Here is a 12669-nt window from a genome sequence, read left to right on the forward strand (position 1 = left end):
AAATGAGGTTGAAAAGCTTAGTTAGCCATACTATCGCTACGTCTACAAGGCCTCTCCACGCCTCGATGGGGATACCATCAGGACCCATCCACTTTACATGGCTGACACCGGTGACCATATATGGGTGGCGCCGCCGTGCATGGCTGACGCCGGCGAGCCGTGCAAAAGGAGTTGCTACACATTGTTCTATCATGTCTATATTGTCAACAACACTATTGTAGCAAAGCGGTAAGGAGTGGTAGTGCGGCAGCGCCAGGTCAAGGGTTCGAGTCCCCGCAAGCGCAATTTTTGCCAGTTATTTCCAACCCCGGATGGGCCGTCGGGCCAGCAATTCAACCACCGGATGGGCCGTCGTGCTAGCAATTCAACCACCATATACATTAGGGTAGGCCAGCAGCCTAGTAGAGGACAGCCCAAAAGAGGATGATATCACCAGCAGCCCACTAAAATGGTGGACGCAACAGAGAAAAAAATTACAAGACGCCTTGGTCCCACAAGTATCAGTTGGTCCTACATGTCAGTTAGTTCAAGCCAGTTGCTTCTAGTGACACGTGTGAGGCGCGTGGGACCCGAAAAGGGACACATAGGCAAAATGGATGACATGGCAGCCAAACACATACCATTGTATTGAGCCAAATGCCAATGACGTTACTGATTTGTCGCAATCGGCAGTGGAAAAATGTCGTAGGCCACTTACTTTTGCTAATGACGTTTTGACCTAAATTGCCAATGACGTTTTTGCCCAATAACGTCACGATTTTCTAGGGTTTCGCCCCCCCCGGAGTGGCCAAGGACGGTCAAAGCTAGGAACGTCATAAAGTTATGATATTTTGATTTCCAGTCATAAAAAAAACATCATATTATGGCAGATTTCTTGTAGGGCGCCTTGCCGCCTTTCATCCTCCTTAACGCCTCCTTAACCTCAGACTCCTGGATACGTCGCACAAAGCACATGCTGGTATCATCAAAGGAGTCGTCTAGCTCAATGGTAGAGCTCTCAGCCTCTCCATTGTAAAGGTTGTCAAAGTACTCCCGCCATCTACGCTTGATCGCCTCATCCTTCACAAGAAGCTGATCATCTCTGTCCTTGATGCATTTGACTTCGTTGACATCCCTTGTCTTCCTCTCCCTAAACTTGGCCATCTTGTTGATGTCCCTTTCGCCTTCCTTCGTGTTTAAACGTTGGTAGAGGTCCTCATACGCCCGACCCCTTGCTTCACTCACCGCCCGCTTTGCAGCCTTCTTCGCCACCTTGTACTTCTCCATGTTAGCTGCACTCCTGTCCAGATATAGGCATCTGAAACAGTCCTTTTTCTCCCTAATAACCTTCTGGACCTCATCGTTCCACCACCAGGTATCCTTAGCTTCCCTTCTACTTCCCTTAGTCACCCCAAACTCCTCTACAGCGACCTTCCGCAAGCAGGTCGCCATACTCGTTCACATCATGTTTGCATCGCCTCCTTCCTCCCAAGGGCCCTCCTTAATAACCCTCTCCCTGAAAGCCTGGGATGCCTCACCCTTGAGCTTCCACCACTTTGTTCTAGCGACTTTGGCGCGCTTACCCCGCTGGACACGGATCCTAAAGCGAAAGTCAGCAACCACCAGCTTATGTTGAGGGACAACACTCTCTCCAGGTATCACCTTACAATCAATGCAGGCGCGTCTGTCTTCTCTTCTAGAGAGGACAAAATCAATCTGGCTAGAGTGTAGACCACTACTGAATGTCACTAGATGGGATTCTCTCTTCCTAAAGAGGGTGTTAGCTACGACCATGTCATAGGCTAGAGCGAAGCTTAGGACATCTTCTCCTTCTTGGTTCCTGATGCCATAGCCAAAGCCCCCATGCACCCTTTCAAAACCTGTGTTAGATGTACCCACATGGCCATTGAGGTCTCCTCCTATGAAGGGCTTCTCACCAATAGGTACCCTCCTAACCAAGTCCTCCAAGCCTTCCCAGAACTCCCTCTTGGTGCTCTCATTATGGCCTACTTGTGGGGCATACGCGCTGATAACATTGAGGACTAAGTCCCCAACAACCAGCTTGACAAGGATCATCCGGTCCCCTTGCCTCTTGACGTCCACAACTCCATCCCTGAGGCTCTTATTGACCAAGATGCCTACTCCATTTTTGTTTGAAGTTGTCCCCGTGTACCACAACTTGAAACCGGTATCCTCCACCTCCTTCGCCTTCTGTCCCTTCCATTTGGTCTCTTGGACACATAGGACATCCACACGCCTCCTCACCGCTGTATCAACTAACTCCCATAACTTACCCGTCAGGGACCCTACGTTCCAGCTACCTAAGCGTATCCTCCTAGGCTCGGCTAACTTCCTTACCCTCCGCACTCGTCGAGTCAAATGCGGAGACCCTTGCTCATTTTTCACTACACCGGGGCGTCGGTGCAGTGCGCCACTAAGGAAGCGGCGACCCGACCCTTGCTCACTTATCACCGTATCCAGATCAAGATACGGCGCGTCACCAAGGGGGTGACCGCCCGGCCCTTGCCCATTTGACACCACACCCGGGTTCCGATGTGGCGCGTCGCTAAGAGGGTTACGCCCCAACGAGGTTCCTTTGGGTTTCATCTACATAAGAGTGGCTGGGTTTTTTACGTTGTCGCCTCGCCTATCACAACCCTCCTCCTTTACCCGGGCTTGGGACCGGCTATGTTGAGACAACATAGGCGGAGTTTCATAATCTTCTTTTAGACAAAATCATATTTGCAAAACCATATTATTTGTAAGACACAGAATGTGTTTGATTCCAATATCACCCTACCAAAGATTGGCTAGCCAAAATTGGAGGGAATTGCACTCTCCACCAGACTCATCTCAAACCGTTGCACATACCACCACATCGACAGAAAATTTGCACCTTCCACCAGGTCTACATCTAATCCTTTGCAGTCCAGTCTAATACCATGTTAACAGCTAACCTAGAAACAAAATTACAATAGGAAGCTGTTTTAGTCAAGTGCATGCCAAAAAAAAAAGTAGAAATGGTGCAGCAACAATATAAGAGTGTAATTTAGGAGACAATAAATATTAACAGTGCATATGTAAAATAGAATATGACCATAACAGTGGAGAAACTTAAAATGGAAGCGAAAGCTACAAGTACCGCTTTCTTTTCAAACACGTATTTGAGAGTTCGGCAAACTTGTCGACCTCACGGCTAGCGAAGGAAATAGTGCAGCCAGCACGGTAGGAGTTGGCGCGGGCGGCAACGTGGCCATCAAGGAGGAGGATGCGGCAGAGGAAGAGCCCAACATGGAGTGGTTCTGGCGCTTCATCCCACACCGCAATTAGTTTAGGTGTTTAAATTTCAGCATATTTCATTTAAACTTGTAAATTTAAAGAAATTTGAATAAAAATCGGATGTTTCCGAAGCTTACGCCATGGTAACACACGACTGGGATGCTCTAAGTGTGAGCCGTTTCCCTTTTGTGTTCTGCCTACAACCGAGGCATTTTCACGGGTCGCCCTCGTTCCGCAACACATGGGGAGGTGCGGTACCTGATTAAAAGCGGGCTTACTGTGTGGGACCGACTCGTCAGTTTTACTATTAAGGGTGATAAAATGAGTATTTAGACTGGGTTGCAACTGATTAGATTAGACTTGGTGGAGACTGCAAAAGTTTTATCGATGTAGTGTTTTGAGCAGCGAAATGAGCTAAACCTAGTGGAAGCTGCAATTTCCTCCCAAAATTCTGGTTGAGGTTTTGTCATTTTGGGAGTAGTATTTTTTAGGTCATGGCAAAACAAATTGGCAGGGAACACTTTGGCCACAACCCAAACACACTCACATGCATAGGGACCTCCCGGTGTCTGGCAGACTATGTCAAGAATTAGAAGCGGACGCGGGACTAAAAATATATCAGCCATATCAATTAGAGTACTGGAAGTCAGTATGGTTGCATCAATCATTTTCAGAAAATGGGAAGACATACAATCTTCAGATTCAAATAGAGCAGCTGTACCAAGTTGGATGATTGGAGAAACAAAAAATATGGTTGCATCAATCCTTTTTACAAAACAAGCGAAAGACAACAAAACTTCAGGGCATAGATAACCAAATTAGAAATGTATAACTGAAAGATACGGCAGGATCGGCCCTGCTCAGTGCTCACCGCATCTCACTGTCTCATTCCATCGGGACCCTATCCGGGGAAAGCCTCACGACCACCGGCCACCGTGGACCCGTCGGCCGTCGACCCCCAATCCGGCGTCGCACGCTTCCATTAGCGCTGCGGCCGCGAATCGAAAATTCTAAGAGGAGAGGAGAGGCGATGGCCGCCGCCTGCTCTTTCCGTTCCATCGTCCGGGCTCCTCCGCCTCCGCGGGGCCTCGCCAGGAGGTCAGTGTTCTGCTGCAGCACCGCTCCCGGTGGCGCCTACACCTCCAAGGTTAGCAAGCCCGTACCACGTGTTCAGCTCCCGATTCAAAGGATTTCCTCGTCTCCTTTGCTGCTGGATGGCACTGATTCGTCGGAAATACCACAAGCGGCTGACACTGGGTGTGTAGGCTAGGACTTACATTATCGCGCGTTGGTTGTTCCATGTGTGTAGCTCGTCATGGAGGTTAAAGAGAGGCTGGAAAGGGAGCATCCAGGCCTCCCGACTGGCAGAAGCGGGAGGGATGATGACGAGATGATCCTCTGGTTCTTAAAGGACAGGAAATTCGCCGTTGATGAGGCCGTCTCCAAGTTGACCAAGGCCATTGTATCCTACAACCTGTTGTGTTCAGCTCATAAATAGTAGCCCTTCCTTTCATGTTTCTTCTTATTCTTTCTTCTTAACTTGCATACTCCAAGTGGATCACTCTTCTTATATAGTGTCCAATTTATTTTGTTCTCATCCTCTCTCTTAGTTTGTGGGAGGGGGCTTCTTATCCATGACAAAATGAGCCGGGTTTGTTCCAATGTGAGATTTTTTTAGAATGTTTTGCCTAACGCCTTCTGTTTTGTATCTTCATTGAGGACCTAACATTTTGTCCATCAAATTATTGACGGTGAAGACTTGTTTTTCCCATTTTTTTTTGTACCTTCATCTTTCCTTTCATCTGCACTAGAAATGGCGTCAAGATTTTCGTGTGTCAGAATTATCGGAAGAATCAGTGAAAGGGTTGTATCAAACTGGCAAGGCATATGTGCATTCTTCTTTTGACACCTCCGGCAGACCTGTGCTAGTCGTAGTGGCAGCCAAACATTTTCCTTCTGTAAGTTTCTCATGCTCTGAATCTTGAGACATATTTTGAACAAACTGATGTTCCTTCGCCTGAATGAAATCATACGCCTTTGGCAAGTGTTAAAGTATCAAATCAAAAGGTAAAGATACAGAATTATGTCGTGAACTATCAGGCCAAACTTTTCAGAGAAAAGAGAATTTTGAATTGTTGACTACAACCTGACATGGCAGACCTATTGGCCCTATTTTATTCTATATAATCTATCATGCTGATGTCTTTTGTGTTTTAGATGCCTTTTGTTCCGAGTTATATGGCTGATGGGTAAACAGTATTGCTATTACAGAAGCAAGATCCACATGAAAATGAGAAACTATGCGCCTTTTTGGTCGAAAAGGCTTTAAATAAACTTCCAACGGGAACAGATAACATACTTGGAATTTTTGATCTTCGAGGCTTCCGTGTAGAAAATGGTGATCTCCAATTCTTGAAGTTTTTGGTAAGTTCAGTCTTTTCCCGAGTTGAAGTTATTGCTCCCACTAATTGTGTTGGCAGCTATAAGAACGCATTTCAGATGAGAGCAACATACCGTTTGAGAATCATGCATGCACCTTTCACTAGATCTATTAACCAGAAAATGGAAGTTGGTTTCCAGATACACTCAAAACAGAAAAGTTCTTGACATGCAAAGGCATGCTGAGACTCATCAATCTAAATAGGAAGTAAATTAACATGCTTGGGCTGTGTAGTGAGCCCACATATAGTTTGGTCTTTGAGGTCCAACCATGTATAGTTGTAACTCCCAAAATTCTGAAGCATATTTACTGGCTGATGAGCTTTTGTGCACATGCACATACAACTATTGTTCCCTAATCTGGTACTACGTAGATCAGAGTTAATTTCCTGCGATTTCCAGATTGATGTATTCTACTATTACTATCCGAAGCGGCTTGGCCAAGTTCTTTTTGTGGATGCACCATTTGTGTTTCAGCCAATGTGGCAGCTTGTTAAACCTCTGTTGAAACAATATGCCTCCCTGGTCAGTACTTGTTTCTCTCAACATATTTCATCAAATGATTTTACATCTAATATTTTCCCACTTATGTTGTTTTTGTTTCTTCATATAAGGTGAGATTTTGTGATGCTGAGACTGTGAGAAAAGAGTACTTCACAGAAGAAACTGTACCCCCTGATTTCCGCTGTTAGGTGTCACCATTACCTTTCTTACTACCGAGTGGCGGGTTGTCGTAATGTTAATGGCTGCTGCCCTGATTCTGTGTAAGGCTCAGTGCTAATTTTCTCTGTTTCTGCCTTTGTTCGAAACTTCCATCGGTTTTTTTTTTCCGGTAGCATTATAAACGCTCAAGCACTGAACTGCACAACATCATGAGTGTCAAGGCTGATGGGTTAAGGATTACAGTGCTAGCTTATGTTGCCATAGTACAACCATGGTGTCCACGGGAATTCTCATATTCATCAGTATCTGCCTCGGGAACGTTGGATGCTAGTTGAAAATCTCTAAAAGCAAACCAGGGCCATCTTGAAATCCTTGGTCAACACCAGTTCTGGGTCGTGGGAGAAACTCTTGTCTGTGGGTGTTAAAAAGCCGAATTTGAAGACCATTGATCCGATTGCTCCTTGTTGCAGTTTATCTGGAAAACTGGCTTTGCAAGGTATTTGGCTTGTAAGTTTGAGGTTGATCGACACCCTTTGTAATAATGAGCTTAAGGCTCAACGGACATAATTTTTCTCCTCAATAATACTGGTTGAAGGATACCTTTTTTGCCCTTTAGACATGCATATTCTCATTGATGGGCTGGGTTTAAAAGATGACCAACATTCTATAGATTCAAGCTTTCGTTAAATCATTTTGCTTCAGTTGGTTACAGCCTTACAGGTGGTGCGTTCCTGCATAAATCCTTCCAAACATGTAGTGTAGGATCATTTTTTTGTTCACAGTTGAACATGGAAAACCATAAGATACACACACACAAAAATAGAGAAAAAAAAGGGGACGTGCTATCAGATGCCTTGGTCGTGGGTGGGAGCTCAACTATTTAAGCAAACAAAGACACGAAGCAATTCTTCTGGCACCAAACAGAGACACCATTTTCATGGTCTTGAGAATGTTACTCGCAGGCAGGTCCAGTCTGGGTCTGTAGCGCCGGAGTAGGAATGCTTCACATGCACACCCGGGGAGGCTGCGGTGCGGTGACGCAACGGTGAAACGTAAATACGCAGCATTTACATGGCACAGGCGGCAAGCAATCAAGCGCGCGCTCACGGGTAGCCGGTGGGCGCACGGTGCACCGATGCCGCCTGGTTCTTCTTGGCCACACTCGCATAAGAAGCCCACTGCACTGAGCACTGGCCTACACTTGTATACATCTGCATCTTGATCCATTGCTGCCTACCACAGCTCCGTGTTTGCTCCCATGGGTCTCTGCCTGTCCGTGGCTCTGTGGAAGGACAAGGTCTACGCCGACCGCCGGCGCCGAGGCCATGACGACGTCGCCGACGATGTGATGATGATGATGGGAGGCGGCGTCTCTGATTACGGGCTCCCCGTGGGGTCTGGAGCGTTCAGGTCGGAGGAAGCGGTGGTGCCGCCGAGACCTTCGGCTTCGGGTGTGCTGGAGAGGGCGGGCGGCACGCCGGCGCGGCCGATTTGGCAGAGGAGGGTGCTGATGGGCGTCAAGTGCCAGCTGCCGAGGTTCAGCGGGATGATTCTGTACGACGAGCGCGGACGGCCGGTGTGCGGCGGCGTCCGGGACAGAGCTCGTGACCAGGTGAGTGATCCACCGCATCCACATATCTCTGTCCACAAATACATGCTCTCACTCAATGAATCCCTGTCATCCATCACTTCATGCATCAATCACATATATACCCAACTTATGTGAGGGTGGTTTTTTCCCCCTTCCCTGTCTGCAGGAGAAGCATGCCGCGGCTATTAACATACTGAGGGACATGCTCTAGGCTATCATCTACTATTCTCCTTCCCCACTCAAAAACAAGTGTGTTACATAATGTCCTTCAATTTCAAAATAGTAGATGATCCCCTCCATCCTTCTGGAGCTAGTATTTTGAAGGTTCTACTTTTTAATGGTGCTAATTTATATTTATTTCGTAAGTTTGTCGTTATTTCGCCGGTCATTGACATTCTTCATGTTCTTGTTTGCATATGTTTTGATGATGTATCATGACTGGCCTTCTTAGTTGTCGGGTTTGTCCACAAATCTTATATCGACGCAGAGGATGAACATCCTTTTGTGGACAACATTTAGAACTGTTACCACTAATATATTTTTAAATAGTTTGTTTGGATGTGCGGAAATCATATGTATAGATTTTTTTTCCAGAAAACACTTTTCATAATAAAAAATAATTTTAATAGTTTTTTTGCAGGTAACAATTTTAACATGTCCTACTATGTTTTCACGAGAAAGTGCGGTCGAAATGTATGGTGTACCTCCTGGAATAGCCTCAACCATACCAGCAGGATGTAGGATTACCAATGTTGCTAAAAACATCTGAAGTCTTCTCAGCCATTAAAAGTAAAATCTTCAAATCTGACAAAACTATGACAGCAAAAAACAAAGTTTACCACACGGTATTTCTGGTGCACGGACCTACATTAAATTGCTTATGATTTGCATAAGTACAACTTAGTGAACCTCATATATCAACTTAAGCTTTCAAAGATTAAAGCATTCGCTTCCAGGAACTGTAGAAATTGCACAACATAAATGATCTGAGGAATGTACAAAACAAATGTTTGCTGATATACTATGCGGTTAACAATTCATCAATCACCAAGATAACTGAATTACTAGCCATAACCGAGCAGTTGGCAGATCAGCAGTAATGACTTTTGATAAATCTTTTTGCATCCATACATTTTGCAATTTCAGTAGAGGTAACTTAATGAGACACAAACACAGGAAATAAATTCAAACTAGTAATTTCAAATGTTGATAAACAAATCTGAATCCTCCTGAAAACAAAAGATGATCAAGTAGTGTACTCGTATAAAAATGTTTGGGCTCGAGATGATTTCTATGGTATATAGCGTGAATAGTACATGGATATGGGCTCGAGATAATTTCCAGTCGATGCAAAAGCAAGAACACCAAAGCTGTTCAAATCCCTCACACTTAAATTCCACCAAAGCAACAAGTGCTAGGGAGGAATTAGAGAGGAAGATCAATGGAGGAAATCAATACATGACTCCAAGATCTAGATCCCAAGAGTTCCCCTCACAAAGAGGAGGAATGGATTGGTGGAGTTGTAGATCTAGATCTGATATTTCAAATCCCTCAAGAATATGCAAGAATCATGGGAGGAATGGAGAGGAAGAAAACTTTTGAGGTTCAACAATGGAGTAGGAGAGAGAAAGCAAATAGAATGGTTGACCTTACCTCCTCAAAGAAGAAGAAGGACTATTTATAGTCCAAGGGGGAAAACTAGCCGTTTGGGGAATTCATGCGACCCGTACCGGTGGTAAAATCGGCACCACTGGTTACACGCCGAAATGGTCCGGCGAGCAAACCGGCTGACCGAAACCGCCGCCGGAAATCTCCAGCACACGAGGTTGGACCGGTTCTGAAACCGGAACGCCGGTTCTCTCGCCGGAACGATACCAGCACACCGGAACGAAACCGGTTTATCCGAAACACATACGAAATTAGAACCATTTTGGCTCGCCGAGATTTTCCGGCAGGAGAGCCGTCACCACCGGTTTCAGCGCCGAAATCGCCAGAACCCCACAAACGCAGTTTTCTCGAAAGAATTTAACTTTGATAAAATTTCCGAACTCCGATTGATATGAAACCAATTTTGTTGGAAATATTGAGACTCCTCACAGAATATTTTTAGATGATTTTATAGACGAAGCCTCCCAACGTAAGGAAATGGTAAAGACGTCCAAACTCTAAAATGCAATAGAAGATGCATACGGATTCCGTTTTCGATGAACTTGGGCTTGTTGAAAAGCTAGCAACAAGCTCAAGAATCTCACACAGAGAAACACCAAGAAGCAACAAGAATATAGGGATGCAAAATATGCAAATGATTGAACTCCCTAAGACGATGCAATCAAGTTACCCAACCGAAAGCCCTTCTTGATAGTGCGGTGGCGGTGGTGGAGATGAGAGGATAGCACCGCGGAATGTACTATATAGCGGTGACAACTGCCCGCATTAACGGCGATGTCGCGACTGGACGCCGTGTGACCAGTCGCTGCCCTCGTGGCCGCTTCGGTTTCCGCGCGAGAGACCATTAAACGCCGACGACCAACCTTCCCGCGTCGCGACCGATGCGAACCATCGCGTCCTGTCGCTGACAAAGCACCCCCACCCGCGAAAACCATCGTTCCGCGAGGCGCCGGCGCGCCCAATTCGCGCCCTTGGCCAAGGGGCCGACACGGGGTTGCGGGCGATTCTATTGGACTCGAAAACTAGCCGGCGCCGTTTGGGGCGCACCGGTGCGAGCCCAAAAACCGCACCGGCCCCCAAAACTCTATCGAGGCCGCTTGACGAGGGAATACCTCGGCAATGCCTACGTATTGTAGACTAGGGTTTCGGGAGAGCGACGATGGAGATTCCGGGGACGAGATTAGGCACACGACGTACCCAGCTTCGGGTCCCCTCGATGGAGGATCCCTACGTGCTGCTAGCAATCCAGTATATGATCACAAGTATGTTTACATGGTGCCGCCGTAGGCGGATCTATGTTGTTTCTCTATGTGTCTATATGTTGGCCCCTCTATTTCGGGTGCCCTGGCTAGCTTTATATATGCAACCAGCCTAGGATTTTACAAGAGTCCTAGTCGACTACTTCTTCGGGTTGCCTTGTTGGGCCTTCTCTCCATATTGGGTCTTCTCCATATTGGGCCGAGCCAGGTGTACTAATAATGGGTACCCGAAGGGTATGCCCATGTCAGTAGCCCCCGAGTTTATAGGGAAGTCGAAGACTTGCGTAGAAACTCCAAGCATAACAATCTTCGAAGTCGAAGAAAATACAAGGCGAGGTCCATGCCCGCTATCGGGACCGCCGGTGGAGATGCTCTTACTGCTGAATGACGAAAATGAAAGCTTTTTTCTCACTCATGTCCTAATCCTGCGAATTCAGACTTAGATTGGTTGTTCAATTGTTCGCTTATTATTCTCCTTCCCCACTCAAAAACAAGTGTGTTACATAATGTCCTTAAATTTCAAATAGTAGATGATCCCCTCCATCCTTCTGGAGATAGTATTTTGTTAAGGTTCTACTTTTTAATGATGCTAGTTTATAGTTATTTCGTAAGTTTGTCGTTATTTGGTTGGTCATTGACATTCTTCATGTTCTTGTCTGCATGTTTTGATGATATATCATGACTGGCCTAGTTGTTGTGTTTGTCCACAAATCTTATATCGACGCAGAGGATGAACATCCTTTTGTGGACAACATTTAGAACTGGTACCACTAATATTATTTTAAATACTCTTTTTTTGCAGGTAACAATTTTAACATGTCCTACTATGTTTTCACATGAAAATGCGGTTGAAATCTATGTTGTACCTCCTGGAATAGCCGCAACCATACCAGCAGGATGTAGGATTACCAAGGTTGCTAAAAACATCTGAAGTCTTGAAAAAACTATGACAGCAAAAAAAAGGTTTACCACGCGATATTTATGGTGCACGGACCTATATTAAATTGCTTATGATTTGCATAAGTACAACTTAGTGAACCTCATGTATCAACTTAAGCTTTCAAAGATAAAAGCATTCGCTTCCAGGGAACTATAGAAATTGCACAACATAAACGATCTGAGGAATGTAGAAAACAAATGTTGATATACTATGCGATTAACAATTCATCAATCACCAAGATAACTGAATCATGTATACTAGCCATAACCAAACAGTTGGCAGCTAAAAGGTATTCGGATCAGCGGTAATGACTTTGATAAATCTTTTTTGCATCCATACATTTTGCAATTTCAGTAGAGGTAAATTAATGAGACACAAACACAGGAAATAAATTCAAACTAGTTTGTTTGGATGTGCGGAAATCATATGTATAGATTTTTCCAGAAAACACTTTTCATAATAAAAAATAATTTTAATAGTTTTTTTGCAGGTAACAATTTTAACATGTCCTACTATGTTTTCACAAGAAAGTGGGGTTGAAATCTATGGTGTGCCTCCTGGAATAGCCTCAACCATACCAGCAGGATGTAGGATTACCAAGGTTGCTAAAAACATCTGAAGTCTTCTCAGCCATTAAAAGTAAAATCTTCAAATCTGACAAAACTATGACAGCAAAAAAAATTTTACCACACGATATTTCTGGTGCACGGACCTACATTAAATTGCTTATGATTTGCATAAGTACAACTTAGTGAACCTCATATATCAACTTAAGCTTTCAAATATTAAAGCACTCGCTTCCAGGGAACTGTAGAAATTGCACAACATAAACAATCTGAGGAATGTACAAA

The 12669-nt window shown here is 45.1% G+C and overlaps 2 protein-coding genes and 1 pseudogene across 3 annotated transcripts; 2 read left to right on the forward strand and 1 right to left on the reverse strand.

Moving 5' to 3' along the window:
* Nucleotides 1-855: 855 nt before the first annotated feature.
* LOC139832340 (uncharacterized) lies at nucleotides 856-2586 on the reverse strand (annotated as a pseudogene).
* A 1588-nt stretch (nucleotides 2587-4174) lies between these two features.
* On the forward strand, nucleotides 4175-6975 carry LOC127308931 (uncharacterized). 2 transcript variants are annotated; one of them, XR_007856858.2, is made up of 7 exons: nucleotides 4175-4405; nucleotides 4568-4720; nucleotides 5070-5216; nucleotides 5530-5682; nucleotides 6100-6222; nucleotides 6312-6461; nucleotides 6534-6975. XR_007856858.2 is itself a non-coding variant. In XM_051339868.2 (6 exons), the coding sequence occupies exons 1-6, from the start codon at nucleotides 4289-4291 to the stop codon at nucleotides 6387-6389; spliced, it is 771 nt and encodes a 256-aa protein (XP_051195828.1). In that variant the 5' UTR covers nucleotides 4175-4288; the 3' UTR covers nucleotides 6390-6975. The 2 variants fall into 2 exon arrangements, 1 of the variants encoding a protein (XP_051195828.1); XM_051339868.2 differs by having other exon boundaries at nucleotides 6312-6975.
* Nucleotides 6976-7322: 347 nt separating this feature from the next.
* Nucleotides 7323-8487, forward strand: LOC127308933 (uncharacterized). Its single transcript, XM_051339871.2, has 2 exons — nucleotides 7323-7972; nucleotides 8118-8487. The coding sequence occupies exons 1-2, from the start codon at nucleotides 7619-7621 to the stop codon at nucleotides 8160-8162; spliced, it is 399 nt and encodes a 132-aa protein (XP_051195831.1). The 5' UTR covers nucleotides 7323-7618; the 3' UTR covers nucleotides 8163-8487.
* Nucleotides 8488-12669: the final 4182 nt, after the last annotated feature.

The sequence above is a fragment of the Lolium perenne genome, chromosome 6 (genome assembly GCF_019359855.2).
Source record: "Lolium perenne isolate Kyuss_39 chromosome 6, Kyuss_2.0, whole genome shotgun sequence".
Taxonomy (NCBI): domain Eukaryota; kingdom Viridiplantae; phylum Streptophyta; class Magnoliopsida; order Poales; family Poaceae; genus Lolium; species Lolium perenne.